Here is an 18253-nt window from a genome sequence, read left to right as displayed (position 1 = left end):
AAAGTATTTGACTGCTGTCCCAGGAAGGAACTTGGCAATAAACCAAAACCTTAAGCTTTTGGATGAGTGCTGTAACCACTAATCTATTTTGGAAGGCTACAATTATAGACAGGAGGTGGGTAGCACTGTCATCACCTCCTGCTTCTGATTTTAAAAAAGAAAAGTTATGACTGTATTTGGCAAAGAGTCCAATGCTATCTTTGTGCATTAGCCATATTCGGAACACGCATCCTTGATCAGGCCCCTTGAGATTTAAGGGGTGGAGAAGAGTATTCTAAAAGATTAACTTCAGCCTAATCCCTCCAGCTTTTTCTGCATTTGGGGGAAGAACCAAAAAAATTACTCCTCCAGAGGGTGATTCAGAGCAACTAAATTTAGGCACTTGCTCTGAATCACTCCCTACTTAACCTAGTGAAGCATCCTAGAGACAACTGATTCCACAGGCAAAGGTTATCCTCTGTGACTGTTCCTCTCTCAACGTCCCCTCAATTGTCAGTACCATTCTCACTAGCTTCTCAACTCCAGCATAATTTAGGTGGGAAGTTGTCACTTACCCTCAGATACCTGTGAGGCAGAAAGAGAGGCACGTCAAAGATATCCAAATACCTGGTTAGGAACTGCCTAATTTCAGAATTTAGATTGGTAAGTCATTAAACAAATACACTGATTTTTAGAAGTTGTAATTCACCAACAGTTCCATATATCGTTACCGACTTCAGCGAAGCTAAGATGCAAAGTTGGCACTCAAGCTGCTATTTTAGATTTAGCATACTGGCAAATCACACCATGATTCTCCACAATTTTAAATAAATTTAAAGAAAGCTGTTTGTTGCTTTTTAAACAGAAAAAACACAGTGATTATAACAGGGAAAAAAAAAAGTCTTTATTACTAAATATATTTATACAACAGTTTTAAATGATAAATCAGTATGTTTTGAAGTTTTGGTAGCACTTGTCATTCTTTAAATAGCCAGACTTATCGCTTTTTCCAGGTGAATTTCCGTCTGGCTCCCTCTTGACCAGGCTTTTTTCGTTCTTTCACACGTGGGTCAACTGTTAGTAATCCAGCTACAAAACACAGAAAAGCACACGTTTATTTACTGTTACTAGTTAATATTACAGGTATACTTCATGTGATGCAGTAGATTCAAGGCAGCCAATAACTCTGACTTTCACTAACAATATGAATTGTAACATCTAGAAGGATAAAGGTACAGTATAAAAACACACTGAAAAGACTGTCATCATATCCTCTAACACTTTAACTTTTCTTTAGTAACCAAACTTTCTTTGCATTTTTCTTTACAAACCACTAAAAAAAATAAATCTATAAAACATTGTTTTATATCTGTTCATATTGCTAGATCCTTTAGAGCAGTGGTTCTCCAAACTCTTTTTGATCATTCAGTCCTATCAGTAAAATATTTTTGAGCGTGCACTCCCAATATATGTATATTCATTCATTTGTAAATTATATGCCTTACAAAGTCTAAAATTTTCTTACTGAATCCCCATGGATCAGGTAGGGTGCACATACCCTATTTCAGAGACCACTGCTTTGGTGCTTCCAAAAGTATATCTGGCAATGTCCAAAACATGTTCAGAATTATGCTGATCTCAGTGCAGATACCAAACTCATTACGATGTCTGTTTACAAGGGTATTCCTAGCAAGTCATACTTGTCAGTACTGAAAAGGTACAGTCAAGGAAACTTGTGAAGACAGTAGCATGAAAATAGCTTTGGTTCCATGGATGACAATAGAGTTAAAAAAAAAATCACAGCTGTTCTGCCAGTAACACAGGCAGGTATTCTTGCTACTAGTCCAGAAAAAGTGAAGTAAAAAGCTCACTGTTAATAACTCTGTATTTGCTGAAACAGCATGGCATCTTATCACAGAGAAGCATCAAATACTGCAGTTATCTAAATAAATTCTATGTTATCCTACGTAACTTGTAAACACTAAATAATGCAAGAGTGGAAAGAAGCTCCCTCAGTCTGGCTAGTTGCATGCAATGTGTTTATGTTCATTACTCTCTCTTCAAAACTAACCCTCCAGCATTTACGTTCAAGAAGAAAACTTTTTTAAACATGAACAAGATGCAACTAGCCAAGTAAAACAAAACACAGGCTTAGTACCTTATAGCTCACTAATGCCTGATCCAGATTTATTTACTACTGAACACATTTGTGTTTTGTGATTCTATGTTGAGGCAATATGAGCTGGTTAATAGACCTAAAAGAGGTCATGAACAGATGGAAAGACTTGAGAAGCCATCCAAAATGTACACAAAGGATGCTAGGAAACAAGTGAAAACAATCTAAAAATAAATGCAGATCCCTTTTATACAATATACAAGGTTTCACTGGGATTATTTACTCAAATCTGATCCTTAATGATCCTTGTATTAATTCTGTTAATTACCAGAAACGCATTAAGAAACACTGAAATAATTTCAATTCCTACCTTGCCTCATGAATTCCACCTCCTTTTCTGTCACAAAACTCCTTAAGGCTTTTGCACAGGCTAAACGTATTGCTCCAGCCTGTGCAGATCTTCCTCCGCCAGAGACTGTGCAAACCGCATCATGTTTTCCAATTCTGCCAAGAAACTGGAAAGGGAACAACAACTGTTCCCTAAAAAAAAAAAAAAGAAGAACAAAAATAAATAAATGAAATAATGCAATATATTCACATGCATAAAGTTACATGCTAGGCACATATCTTATCATAGCATATACAAAAAAAGTTAACTTTCAGGCAGAGATCCAGAAAGACATTCATATCTCATTCAAATCAATAAGAAATCAGCAGCTAGGAGCATATTCTGACTGCCGATGGTAAGTATTTTAAGTTCCACTACTTATCTATAGATGCCAAGATCCGTCTGCTCTGGATATTGAAACTGAACAACCTCTCCCCTCTATCCTTGAGCTTAAAAACTACAATATAAAATAAAAATCAAAATCACATAAAGAGTAGAAACCTTACGTCAGCCTTATGACAAGTATTTTCTATATCAGACTGTGTACATCCTCCAAAATCTGAAGCTTTACAAGAAGTGTCTCACCTTGTCTGCTTCCACTGTTACTGTATGCCAGAGCAATTACACATGCATACAATTTGCAAATCTCTACATTTAAAGGTAATATTTATTATTTATTTTTAAAATAAACTGCAAGCCCTTTCTAGAGGGACTAAAATTTGAACTATTCAAACAGTCTGTGCTCTTGGTTTTTGCATCTCTTCAGAAAGGGAGAGACAAGAAACACAGAGCAAGGCTTACCTATCAGTTCTTAAACTCCTGAAAATTAGAAGAAAAATGCAAGACACCTTTTCATAAAACAGACAGTTATACAGAAACAAGAACAGAGAATCAACTTCATGGAACACAACACCATATTATTGCATGGCATTACTTTTGCTGGAACAATTTAAGTACAGTAAGAATACAGCATTTCACAGTGCTCTCACCTGTCCTGCAGCACTGGGAAGTAATGCAAAATGTCTATTCCATTCACTGTCATTTTTCCGCTCCCATTGTCATAAACTACTGCAGTAGCTCTTGCAGTTTTTCTTCTACCTTAAAGGAATTAAATGCAGACTATTATGAGGCTTCAATATTCTACAGAACTTCAACTGACTACGTAGTTAGCAAACCACAACACTTTCATACAGTGTCAGCTGTTTGTTTTTGTAGGCTGAGGTAACAAAAAAAAAGCAAACAAAGAACAACTATCTTTCAATATATTTTAACCAATATTTATTAAGTGGGGGAGAAGTGTGTGTTGGGAGGAAGTAGAGATAATGCTCTACCTCCCATAACTTCAGTGGTTCAGGACACTTTCTTGACCTGGTGATGTCACAGTAGATAAAAATACAGTTTGTTGAACTACTACATTTACCATTAAGTGCAATTTCTAGTAATATTAAAATACTTTATAAAATCATAAAAATGCACAGAAGTTCAAGAATATTCACTTGGTAAAGATTAACACTTTAATTACACTGGTATAAGCAATAATATGCAGCATTAATACAGTTGCTCAGAAATTACTAATTACTGTTACTTCTCTTTAAGTGCAATAGTTTCAAGCTAAAACATGACACACTCTCTGTGTTAAAGTCTAAGACCAAATTCCTTTAGCTCACAGGAAGCAATCATTCTGATAAACCAATTATGAAACAAATAAGACATTTTTCTTCATGTTGGGGCTTATGGGATACAAATGACTGGTTTTGAACTTATTACACCTGGTGGCTTTTCTTAAATAACATGGGTTGCATGCTTATCAAACTTCAGTAACTACTGTTCTGAAGATACTACTGAAAACCAGTGTGAATTAAATCACAGTTTGGTGATCTCACATCTCTTTGCTGTCATGTAATCTTGAAGACAAGTCAGCTAGAGCAAAGCTCTCTTGCCATTTTGCTCCTCAAATTCTCTGTGACCTTTGTTCTTAGTATCATCTGCTGCCTGCTGCTTAAGAATACGTGTCATCTCTAAGATTCCTCTTAAATGTACAGCATAAAGTGTGTGCGCACACATGCTTTGCCCAGAAAGTCATCAGCCTTTCCTATACATGCTGTTGCTATATAATTTTTCTATGAAATCACTCATATATCACATTCTTCTTCAACTATATGTCCCTCCACTGAAAGCACAAGCAGACTGTGTTTAGAAGACATGGAGGCCTTCACGGCTTTTCTCTAACATCCCCTCCATCTCAGTACCAATGACCAATATCCATCTCTGTTCCACAATGTTTAGGAATTCCCTCTTTGCCTTTTCCTATGCTGTTTGTAAATATTCTAATGACTTGTTATTGATTCTTTGCATCTTCAAAATTCTCCATTGTTGGACTGCCTACAAAAATCATGGTAAAGGTTACTCAGTGGTCCAAGCATGCCATTTTTATACTAAGCAAAAACACTGTTATATCCATGGAATTCTTCATATGTGTTTGTGCTCCCTCAGTCCTCTGCCCTCTATGTTCAACAGTCAACTCCTGACAAAAATGAAAGTCTTTTTGTATCCTACAGCATCTATCACAACAGAGTCCTCTCTACACAGCTACCACTGTACAGAAATAGTGGTAAAACCAGTTGATAGAATCTGGGTTAAAAAGTTCCGCTTTGTTACTAGACTATGTCATAACATGGTATGCCATAACATCATTAACAACTATACATGCAGTATACACACAACCATATAAAATGAAGTAGTGACTCTTTCAGCAATGTTGTCCATACTAGAAAAAAAGCAACATGAAGAGGAAAAAAATTCTGCATTGTTACCAGTAAACTTGAAATTATTACCTTCACCAGTGCTGAAGGCCACTCCTCGCTCATCATACTGCAAGGGCTCAACAATTACCTTTTGCATCTGCACAGGAAGCTCTTTGGAAAACTTCTGTATATACTTCTCCTCCATGTCACTACACGGCAAATCCGTCAATTTTTGTAAGAGTTGAATAAATCTCGAATACTGTAGGACAACAAGACTTCATTAAAGGATGCAAATGTAATTGCATTTGCTAAAACTTTCTATTTTTATATAATGGATCTTTCCTACTTCACTTTTATTGATGATTTCTGACAAGATGACACTTTTGCACCTACATGCTGATTTAAGAACAGCATGCAGTTGCATCATTTTCTGTGTAACTAAAGACACCTAGCTCTTTCTTCAGGTAAAAGTGAAACTTTAATTGAAAGCATAACCAACACCTCTGTAATAAAGGATTTTGTATTAGAATGAAGTTCATCTGACTTTTAAAAAGAAAACATTGGGGGAGTCAATTATTTTATTATTGTTTTATTAAAATGGCAAAATGGAAAGATCTTCACCTGATTTTCAGTAAGTCAGCATATTCACTGACTTGGAAATAATTTTATTTCACTAAACTGAACCTCATAAATGACTATATTTCATAACATATATAGAAAATGCCTATCTATCTATCTTTGGCTGTTCAAGCTGAGTTACTGTAATGTTTATGATTTCCTTTAAAACTGAACAATCAAGCTATTTAAAAATTCAAGAGATACTTGACTTAAAGGGCAACCTCTTGAAATAAATTATCTTTTGCTACTGTGTGGTTCTCCTTCCCCCTTACACCTCCCTCCAAAGTTCTTCAACATGTGATTAAAAGAGTACACACCTCTGTGTTAACCCTTTTGTGCTAAAAGCTGGGATGTCCTGTTATGAAGTGTTACTGGCAGGAGCACCAGACAGCTGTCACCAGATATAAAGGTATGATATCATCTAAAATGGATTTTTCATATAGATATCATAACCTGATTTTTGAAGGTTTTTCTACTTACAAGTGATTATTAAAAGTATTTTTTCTTCCTCTGTTACCAGTCTCCTGCACAAAATTACTACTTTTCTAGTAACTTAACAATAGGTCTTGGAACTCTGATATCTCTTGAAAACTACTTCTGTCTAACTATATAATACAGATGTGGTAAAGTCTTTGGAGAGTGAAAAGGAAAAAAAAATCAATAGCTCTGATTTTCATAATGCAAACACCACAGAAAATTTCAATGCAGTGGCAAAATATACGAATTTGAGCAGGTAAGACTGGCAACTGTACTGAGACATTTCAAATACATTTAAGCAATCTTTGTTCCAATAGCCTGAGGCTTTGTGGTTTTACATATGAGAGGCCAGTATGTAAAGAGGTTTGATACTGGGTTTTGGTTGGTTGGTTGGGTTTTTTTAAGTTAACTGCAATCTACTTTTACAGATGTAGAATGTACTAAAAGCAAGCAACAAAGAACACCAAACTGTTTAGTTGTACAACTAGACCTGGCACTCTGAGAGGAAAAACAGCCAGGAGCTACTGAAAACAATGAAGTCATAATGGCTTCTACTGTGAGCAAGATAGAGAAAGTCTCCTGGGTATTACCAGGATGGATAATTTACAACAGCTACTTCTAACTTATGCTTATGGACCACAATCTGCTTGAGACCTTTTCACATCCCCCACAGGCAAGGAAGCCATCACATGCTACTGTTCCAGATGACAAGTGAGCAAAGGGCTTGTTTGCTGCTGTTATGCTATTTTTGCAATGAAGCTGTCCACAGGAAAGAAGAGACTGAGGAACAGTACTTCTAGGTGAGAAGACACTTTGGATGTTCACACAAATAGAGTTATATTCTCTGGTACTGTCATATTCCAAAAGAAAACTAAGCTGGCCACATAGACTGAACCTGAGTTACAAAATCTGACGCTCTTCAAGGGACTGTAGGGAAAAGCTCTGAATGAGTAAAAGGTATATGACTATTAGGATGAATAGTCTTATTCCCAGAGACAGATGTAAAAAAGGACTCCAAACTTAGAGAATGATAGAGTTCGCAGGGGAAACTGCGAAACTCTCCTTTCTCCCACCATATTCATAACAATGAGAATATAAGAAGAGATATCCATATCAAACCACAGATCTATATAGCTTCGTATCTTGTTTCTGATTTGATTCTGTAGCCAATCTCTAAGAAAAGGACTTCCCATCTTGAATAATTACCCCTTCTCTACAATAAGTGACAGAAGTTCTAGCCCTGTCCATTTTTCATCTGTAACTACAATAAATGACTATTTATTTCTACTATAAAGTGTCACTATACCCCATTCCTGACTAAATAATTAGATTACAAGGAACAGGTGCTTTAGGCCTCACAATGTTACCACCAGGAGAAAAACTAAATTATGTTAGTAACAATGGAAAGCTCTTAATAGTTCTGTACTGTGCTGGATAAAAAAAATCAACACAGGTCACTTTAGGCCAAGCTGAATGTGACAGTGCTGTGAACATAGGCAGAGTTTATCAGAATTCAGCTAAGTCTTTTGAAGTGCACCTGCTTCTACATGGTACCTTTTCAGTATCCAAAAATGCACCCAGAGTCCGTATTTTTAAGACACAAGCCTCCTTAAGATTAGAAAGATTAATTACTTACATCATCATCTGACAGTTTTTCTAACAACATTTCTTCCAATTCAATCTTAGTCAGCCATCTGCTGCCAGCCAGGTTTCTGTTTAAAATATCACATATATATTCTCCCTTTAATTAACCATGCAATTAGAGTTACATCACAAAAGACCACAATACAGTCAGTCTTCGCTCAGAAATACATTTTCCATTACAAATTAATATGGATCACGTTCCTATAGTAAACATGAGAAGGCCTACGTTCTACATTTTAAAAGATCTGCCTTTTGAAAGGGATGGTAACTTCATCTATTGAATTAACCACATGAACATTATGAGTATCAGTTATGCATTATTCATATGATTGAAGTCTGAGAATGAGCTAGAGTAATATTGTAATAGTAAGTAATCTTTCCCACAACTCAGTACTTACTTTTAAAAGCCTGCTGCCAGGAAAAATTTGGTTTACCAGCAGCAAAGAACAAAATCAAAGGCAGAATGTTAAAATCAAATTCTTTTGCCTCTGCTCTTTACTTTTCTGATCAATACAAAGAACTGCACTAGCAGTAAGCATAGTCAAAGTCCTAATGCAGCAATGACACCCTGGATTCTATCTACTGTGCAATCTTGAGCTGCTCAGTACAGAAACTGCACTGATGATAACAAAAGCAGAAACTACTCAGAAAACAGCCTCATACAGAAATGCTAACAAAACAAAATGAAACAATAAATCTTTGAAATATATATGATATGAAGTGACCAACTACACAGAATGCCACCAAAATATACACACCAACATTATCAGATAGATTTAAGGCAAAGATGTAACCAGTTTCTTACCTCTTCAGGTAAGAAACACTTTTAGAAACAATGTTTTCAGTAGCATTAAGGAAGCTATGATTCAGTAAAACACTCCTTCTGAGGGGATTTTAAGTAGTATTACTTCTTAAGCATGTATTTTAATGCTTTTCTGAATCAGGACATGAGATGTTTATTTAGAAACAATGCTGATTTTAATAGTAATTTTAAAAACTTTCCAATCCTGACAGACTCAAGTATATATTTACATTTATATATTGCTACTTGCCACTTCCAGTGAAGTCAGTGAAATACTCATGTGAAAAACTATAAACTTGAAATAGTTCAAGATTAGGTCCTAACCCTACAGTTAATATTGCAAAATACATCTAAAACAGATTATTTTCTGGGGAAAAAAACAAAGCAAAACCAACAAAAAAAAAAAAATCAAAAAACCAGCCCTCCCCACTGACCCTCTACCTACACTTACTAATCTCAGAGGAAAAACCATATCCAGTGTGCAAGATAAGTCTCAAAAATCCTTTAAATTCTCTGAGGTTTTAAAAACCTAACACGGAAAAAAACCTTTCATCTCTGACTAGCTTTAGGTCATTTTTCACATCAGTAAATCCACTGGCTGAGCTCTATAAGGAGTCAGGTTATTTTTCAGCAGCACACACCAAGAAACTACATTCATTTGTTCTCTTGTCTGCTCAAAAGCTAACATGAATCTCTGATAAAACATTTTGTGGGTCACAGGACACTATTTACATCATGAAGAAACATGAACTTCTGTTATTTAAGAAATTGAAATTATCTCAGCAAATTAATCCTTTCTCTTCCTAACATAAATAACAAATGGCTGAAATTAAGAAGTGACAAACCAATATGATGTGCAACTGGAGCTGTGCATAAATCTAGCTAAAAGAACAACGGCAAGAATAGATAAAAACAACTTGGGACAGTGAAAAAAGTAACCATACAGAAAAACAGTAAATGCCAAAATCAAAACTTCCTTGCTGTATTTATTTCTTTTAAAGACTTGTTTAATTTACCATTCTAGTATAAAATCTTTGCAAGAAATCTCAAAATAGAAAATCAAGAATGCAGTCTAAGAGGAAAAACAGTTCTTAAAGCATATACTCATTTCAAAGACAATCCTGACTGAATTTACTAAGAAACTAACACCTCTAGACCTCCTCTAGCTTGCTCTGGTTGAGTTGGATCTTTTCTGTCCAGTGGCTAACTAGCTGAAGAGCTTGTTGTGCATACCAGAGAAGTTACACAGAAAAAAAGAAACAAAACTAAATTCAATCACTAATACTGGTGATAATTAAATAAATCCAACAAAATAAGCTTTTCTAAAATTACTAGTTTTTTGACCACTTATCTGTTCAAAGCCATTAGAAGAAAAACTGTGACATTAAGTATTTTGATACTCTTCAACTTAAATATTGCTAAGTTAAAATATTCAAGAAATGTAATTAAAGACTATTGAAGAGCTCAGCTTTAGGTCTTAGGATTTTTTCATCAGAAACAACTTACTTGGCATTTTAAAAGCCCTTGTTTTCTCATAAAAACTTTAGCTCCTTTTTCAAAATCCTTAGAAATAATTTGAAAAAAATTGCATACAGAAGCAGAATTCTGGATATTTTCAAATCACATTTCAGAAACTTTATAAAGGGAAGAATATTCAAAAGAGCAGGGAGAAATTAAAGAATAAGAGAAATAGGTGGGGTTTCCCTACTCTAGCAGTGAGAAGTGAGTGCTCCACACATACCTGGGAAGACTTTTCAACCTGAAATTACCACACAAAATATTACGCAGAGCTGAAGTCTGAAAATGGGTTTGTGGAATAAAAGGCAGGTACGTTGGGGAAACTACAAGTGCTAATACAACATATTAAAGCACATTAAGATAACTATTATCAATATTCATTCTAACTGGAGGATTACCTTTTTTCCTTCTGAAGAGGAAGGTCTTGAGCTATCAGCTGGTCTTGGTATTTCTCAACATTCAGCAATTTTTCATATGTTTCCTTAAGTGTATATGGAAAAAGTATTTAAATGCAATTTTTCCACTTAATACTAAAATTTTGTTATTTAAAACACATGTTTATGTGGTTTTACTCTCCAAACACTTCAAATGCAGAGGTCAGAAAACAAGCAGAGCTCTGACCAAAACAGAAAAAAAAAAAGGAAAAAAATCTCATATGCAGTTCAAAGTACATTTAGAGTGTCAGCTTTACTGGTGGTCCATATTAGTCAGAGTTCCTGGCATCCCTGGCATGTCCATAGGGACGCAAAGTTGCACATTTATCACAGAATTTATCACAGAATTTCTGTTCTTTCAAATGTACAGATATACTTATCCTGAATTTTCAGTATTTTTAAGCAGTTTGCTCAAGATTCTTAGCTATGTTATTATTTTCAAACAATACTGTGACAGCAATTTATAACTTCAGGGAAAAAACAACAGCAACAACAACAACAAAAATAAGAAAATATCCCAAAAAGTCACAGTAAAAGGATTACAGAAGAAACATGTTTTACATAAGGTATTTTCAGGTGGGTTTTTTTTTCAGTATAACATCTAAAACTCTGAATTACAACAATGATTCAAATCCCAAGTTAAATAGAAGTACTTGGAGAAATAATTATAAATTATACTGAAGTAATAGGGTGGTTGTACTACAATCAAGTACTTATATACCAAATAATTTACTTCATTTTACAAGTGAAAATAGAAAGCTTATAGCCGCTTTCCTATACTGCATTAATATGAGTCTTAGCAAATACTAGAGAGAAACTAGTGTAAGAATTGGTGGGGACAAGGAACAATGGTTGGAGGTTTTTTTCTTTGTATTATTTACAACAAAACAGTAAAAGAAGAAATGTAAGACAGCTCTGTATTCTCAGGAATTAACTTACAAAATACTAATTCTTAACATAATACTGGGATTTGCAACAGGATGCATTGAGATTTCTGCAACAGCTTAAAAAAAACCCCCACTCAAAATAGAAGTCTCTTGCTTAGTTATAAATTTCTATTGTTCAAGCTGATTTGTTACTATAAAATACACCTGCACATACACTAAAAATATTTGTATTTAAAGTGTATGAACAAATAACAGACTGTTATCTGAGTTGCACTCAAAGCACTTAAATAGACACAATTCACTGAAGTTTTTGATGCAGGTCACTAGTGAAATTTTTAATGACAAGTATTTTTTAAATAATTCCCTGGTCATAAATCTTGAACTACAAAATCCACTTTTGAAACAGCATGAGAACTCATACATCATAGTAGTATGTCTTTCAGAAACCCTTTATTTTCCATGAGATAACATCAGATAGGAAAAATTTTCAACTTTGAAAAAGTCTTCTTATCCTCAAATGCAGGAAACATCACCTAAAAGAGCACAAATCATATTTTCAATACTTCCAAACCTCACAAATATAACTGTAGCTCTTGAAGATAACAAGATATGGTATCACTACTGTGGGCAAGATTTATGCCATGTCACTAATAATCAGAGTTGACTATTAGGCTGCAAAAACTACTGCCTACACATGGCACAGACATGGTTTGTGTTAGAGGGCATGAGGTGTGTCTGCACAAAGCAATTTTTAGGCATCTGTAGTTGAGATATGGAAAAGAATGAGTATGGAACTTCTGCTGGGGACTGTAAAGGGAGGGAAGAAAACAGGAAGGACAGCTGTATCTGCCCCTCAGCTATCTGGGGAGAGCTCAGTTGGAACAGTCTTAGAGATTCATTCCTGTGAGCTCCATGCATTTCCACATTCGGAAGAAGTCAAACCAGTCATGATGACATTTTGGTGTCAGAAGAGGTACTGAGGTACTAGGTCTTATAAATGTGTAAGGAGGTTTTTCACTTTACTGTTAGCCTCTTGGCTTACCTCTTGCCCTCTATAAGGCAAAGGGTGTCACCATCCTACCTGGCACAAGCAGTCTCCTGTATGCCTCCTCATAAACACTATCTCCAATACATTCTGGCATATAGATTGATGTACTGGAATGGTCAGCAAAAAACTAAAACACGATTACATCACGGTTCTTTTAAAAAGGACACAGGGAGGTAATCACAGTTACCATCTTAGGACAGACTAACTACAGTCAGAATTGCTTCCAAACAGCAACTGAAGTACTTTCAGGTAACATGACTCAAGTTAAAAGAAGACTTAAAGATTTTGTCATATTTGGAAACTACTGATAAGCACAAGCAAATCAAACGAGATCCGGGTTGCCAGCAACTACTTTTTAGCCTCAGAAATTCATAGTTACAATGACAAATAAACCTTTACAACAGCTGGAAAAGTAAGATTTTCCTGAAGACCCTCCCTAGGTTCCCAAAGAACACCGACACTCCATAGCGCATTTAAGTTCTTAAGAATGTGCAATTTTAAGAATTAAAATGATCTCTTTAAACTGTTCTGGTTAAATTACAGCAATCATGTCTATTCAGACAAAGAACCCTTTACACAGGAGATGAAGTCAAACAACATTAAAAAGCAGCATTTAAAAATAATTCCAAGTGTAAGAGAAACACTAAATATAATTTCTTACATATTTCTGGCAATGAAAGTGGACTTGCATCTCTTATGAAATAAAATTTTGGTCTGAAGCACTAAAAAAAAATTAATGCATGTATCTAATCTCTGTATAGAGATGAAGCCAACAGACTGAAAGAACCACTCACGTGTGAAGTAAAGTATGTGGATGAGCCTTTGGAAAATCAGGAATCACATGTAATGCCCAATAATTTATCTGACAAATCTTCACTTCCCAACATCTAAAGAAAGCTTCTGGAGACACACTTGCTTTTTCAAAGCTGGCAGGTGAAGATTTTACTAATCACTTGAGGATTCAATAGTCCAATTCATGACCGTACACATCTGTGTGTCTTGTAAACTCAGCTATTACACAATCAAAATAGCTGATTTTACAAGATTGGCTATGTACTGAAACGCTTCCATTTCTAATAGAGAGATCAAATTTCAGATCTCTTCAAGGACACTCTCTTGTTAAATAATAAACAATTATTTTACTCCGCATAAAAAAATAGGGAAGAAATTAGCAAATGAAACCTTGGAGGGAGAGATTTTTATGGGGGAAAAGAATTATATTAATATTTTGGTTAAAATAAGCTGCAAAGCCCACATTTTACCTCAGTTTGCACTTTTGATTCTTCTGTTTTTGAGTTCAGCATATACTTTAACAGCTTTTAGGTTTTGGTTTATTTAAAATGCTTAATTTTTAAGCATTTATTTTAATCCACAACTACTGATATGTCTAAAAAAGTACAAAAAGTATGATTACATGGAATTACTATTTTGCTATACACAATGGTATGAAAAGATCATTTTGTCTTTTTCTGCACATTACAAAAAACATATTACTCTAAAAAACTTTTAAGTTAAATGATGATCAAGTATACTATCAAATGTTTGTGAAATGGTGTTTCATCCAACAAACATTCTTCTGTGTTTTAGAAGAAAAACAAACTGTTCTTTTCCCCAGTTAAACTTTGTTCAACAAGTGGAACAAAGACAATAATGCATATAACAAATATCCCGTATCAAAGTTCATTTCATATTGAAGGCGTAACAACATGTATATTGGCAGTTATAATACATACAAATATATAGTTTACTTTCAGTAAAGTGGATAGTATTTTTATTAGCATTAACTAAACAATAATGCTATGACTAACAATTAATAAAATTCAAGTTTCAAGTGGGTGTATGTAGTAATTAATGGCATACAAGTTTAAGCTAAATATTACATTCATCTGGTTTATTAGATTTAATATAGCAATTTAAAGGACATCCTCCAATGGGACTGATTACTTACACTAGGCTGTATTAACATACAACTCTTTTTCCTAGCCAAATTAATTAGCTTTGAGACTTAAAAATACATTTTGTTAAATACACATTATTCTAATAATGTTGGGAATTTCATGCAGATTTTGGATTTTGTTTGGCCAACTAAAAAAACCCTGTTAAACCTCACTTAATGGATTTAGGTTTATAGAAGCCTATTTAATGAAAATATTCTGAAACAGTTAAAGAACACTCAAGTATTGTATAGTAATGAAAAATGCATTTGTCAAGCTCATTTGTTTGAAGGTGGTTGCCACACTCTTGGAAACAAAATGCAAACTATACTTCCAGAGACTTCCAAGGCAAGCTTACATACTCTTTCTAACTGCTAGGAAGAGCTAAAAATAAACTTGTGCTCCTTGTAAAATTTGTAATTTCTTCATTATGATGGAATGCAACAAACATCTTGCCCTTGGGTTGCTCTGTTTCAGCCAAAACAAATGCAAATGGCTTGTCAGATGACAGCTGTTTGATAAGGCTCCTCTACAAGACCTGCATGCTTTACTTTTTTCCGTGAAACTTGGGATGAAAGGCAGAAGGCAGGAAGAGAATTAATGTAGCATACAGTCTAAAGGCAATGCTACAACCGTGATTAAGTAGAAAAGTTAAAAGGCACAGATTTTCCACAGCCTTGCTGCGTGCAACCCATCCGTGTAACAAGTTGACAGGCCTAGCGCGTCAGCTCCATCATCCTCTCCGACAGCTAAAACGCAGCATTGCATCCCTTTTCAGAGAAAATTTGCGTCTGCACCATGAAGCGTTGTACATTATTTCTTAGCACTGCAGGGGGCTCAAGTCCATATGGAACCTTCACAAATATTACCACAGATCAAACCAGCGGCGTTTCGAGGCAGATTTGACATACCTATTTAAATGAACAGCAGGGGTCCTCGGGCTGCCTCGGGCTGTGCAGGAGAAAACCTCTGTGGAAAGCCTATGCTGCAGCTCCATTACTCAGCAAAGACACACTCTACATTTATCATTCATTTCATTTCTGCCAGGGCAAGAAGCTCATTTGCCCAAGGTCAACAACAAAAAAAAAAAAAAGGAAAAAAAAAAAGAGGGGGAAGTGTTTTTTATTTTTTATTCTCCCAAAGAAACAAATGTACCTGACAAGTGGGGATTTTGTCCTTCGAGTACACAGAACGCAAATAAGCATCAGATAATTCTAATAAAAGCACTACACTCAGTAAAGCTGTGCACCAAATGTGAGAACAGGAAGTTTGTTTTTTTGACAACTGACTAACCACAGAACTAACTTTTTAAGACTATCTAACAAGGAAACAAAATCTGACATGAATTTCCAATTAAATATATCTGCGTACATTATTAATGCTTTTGTCTTCTGTAAGTATGTGTAAGAAACATGAACGTCTTTCTATAAACTCTCCTAAAGACGCAGATAATGCTTGTGCCATTGACGGTCACAGATATGAAACATCTGTTCATAACCCACGTTAAGACTCAGGGTCTAGTGATGTTCTATTAGATACAGTTTTTTTCATAAAGGTAAAAGATGCAGATCCTTTACTCCTGGAACCATGCTAATCAGAAAAAGCCTTAAGTTTGCATGAATGGAACCATCTTAGAAAAATCAATTAAGCAGTTTAAATGCAAATTTTCTTCACACTAAATGTCAGCACAAATAACATTTCCTATAGCTTTGCCCTTCAAGGAAAGAAAATCCTATTTTTTATTCTACAATGAACTTTGCTAGAACTATCCATTTTTATTGTATATACATTCTTCACTACTAAGCTTATGCTACCAACCAGATAGAGCCTACAAGAAAGTGTTCAGACTATTCAAACCCAGTCCATAGCCAAAACTGTAAAATAAACCAAAAATTAAAGCAAGAACTATTATGTAGTGTGTTCTCTTAAATGTGACATAAAAATGCTCATAATAATGGATATTGTGACACAAAAATATACATTGCATTTAACTTCAGTGGTGATATTATGACCTACTGTGAAAACATAACTAAACTCAGGAGCTCCTGACAGGCATCTCTAGAATAACATATACTTGACTGGGAGCTGACATTATTTATTACAGATAACATACTTACATGCATTAATGAATAATATGACTGCTTGCCAGTATAAAAGAGAAAGTGAAATGGTCGGCCATCTTCTCCCCACTGTATTTCTAATGGAAAGCAAGATTAGACAAGGAAGCAATACACAATCACTTTAAAAAAATCCCTTATATTTAACTGCAGTTATAAACCTCTTTCATAATACTGATTACCTTTTTAAATATCAGAGAACAAAGACATTCTATGGGTGTTCAATCTGTCTGAAAATCTAATGATTTAGTCAAGCTAATCTCCATCTGTAATTATAACCAAATATTTAACATAACATTTCTAAATATCGTTTTACACAAGGGAATATCTCATGCACAGCTTAAACTTTCAAAGACTGTATAGGTGGTATTACAGATAGAAGTATACATTTTAGAGTAGAAAGAAGTACACAGGAAGAGACAACTGAAATCTACATAATAATTGTGAAAGATGAAAGATTAGCAGCTCTGAAAAAGAGCAAGTTTTTTATTAGCATAATATGTCTAAGCTAAACTAAGTATAATTGTCTTTTGTGGGCAACCACCATATGCAGAACTTGGGTGATTTTAGAACTTGTTCATGTTATTCGGGATATTTATATTTGGGATATTTAAATACAAACACCTATCCTATAGTTTACATAATTAGTTCAGCAAGAAAACAAACATTCCAAATAATTCAGCACATCCACTTGCATTCATTACAAACTGTTATTTAAGGACAAATATATTTCAACTTCAGAGAAAAAAAAAAATTAGACTTATATTACATGACAAATATCTCTTCCAAATAAAGAAAAACTACAAAAATAAAAACCAGAAAGCTTTTTACAAATTGAACTGTAGAGAATCTCTCAGCCATTTTATCCAGTGAAGTTCAAATGAAGCCAGCTATAAGCTATAGGCAAAGGTAAGACTCTAAGAACCTGTCTGATAAGCACAATATGTATTGGATTGGAATGTTAAGATATAATACAGCAGAAGTCGAATGTAAAGATGCAAAACTTACTAGAACAGAAGGAATACAGGGAACTTTTACCCACATATACTACTAGTGAACTGTGTGAATTTTCCATGTATGCAACTGTGAAAGCATATTTTGTTGAAATTATTGTTCAGGGAACATTTTGAAGTATAAATTTAAGTTTATAGCTCAGTGAATATAGATTTCCCACCTGTGCTACTAGTTAATACTAAATGCTAAAAATGGACAACAGGTTTTGACATTATCTTTTAAACGTTTTATGTAAAAATAATTTGTCAGTTTTAGTGAACTGACCAACATACTGGCATATCACTGCCAACCGGTACTTCATACAGTGTCTCAGGAGCAAGACCAAAGACAGTATGGACAAAAATGCAGAGTTAGGACTTTCAGGTCAAAGGCCTGATTGGGAGTTTCCACTCTCCTTATTCTCTCAACTAGCAATTTCAAAACTGCATTTTTAATCTTTTAGAGCAACAAAGTTACTAGGAAAACTTTTAGTTTAAAATAGTATTAATGAAGTTTAAAATAGTATTAATGAAGTTTAAAATAGTATTAATGAA

General features: G+C 34.6%; 1 protein-coding gene across 2 annotated transcripts in view; it reads right to left on the bottom strand.

Annotated features, from left to right (window-relative positions):
- Positions 1-866: 866 nt before the first annotated feature.
- The window catches only part of MRPS9 (mitochondrial ribosomal protein S9), a 33980-nt gene continuing 16593 nt past the window's right edge, over positions 867-18253 (bottom strand). For both annotated transcript variants that reach the window (XM_027674969.1, XM_027674970.1), the window contains exons 5-11: positions 16707-16786; positions 10685-10767; positions 7959-8034; positions 5318-5486; positions 3473-3581; positions 2466-2635; positions 867-1068 (exon numbers count right to left, since the gene is read on the bottom strand). In XM_027674969.1, coding sequence (XP_027530770.1) covers positions 977-1068; positions 2466-2635; positions 3473-3581; positions 5318-5486; positions 7959-8034; positions 10685-10767; positions 16707-16786 — 779 coding nt within the window. In that variant the 3' untranslated portion in view covers positions 867-976. The remainder of the gene's footprint in view (positions 1069-2465; positions 2636-3472; positions 3582-5317; positions 5487-7958; positions 8035-10684; positions 10768-16706; positions 16787-18253) is intronic.

Source organism: Neopelma chrysocephalum, unplaced genomic scaffold, assembly GCF_003984885.1.
Source record: "Neopelma chrysocephalum unplaced genomic scaffold, ASM398488v2 Primary Assembly neopelma1_25, whole genome shotgun sequence".
In the NCBI taxonomy this organism is placed as follows: domain Eukaryota; kingdom Metazoa; phylum Chordata; class Aves; order Passeriformes; family Pipridae; genus Neopelma; species Neopelma chrysocephalum.
Note: the sequence above shows the minus strand (reverse complement) of the source record. Positions and strands in the feature narration are given on the sequence as shown.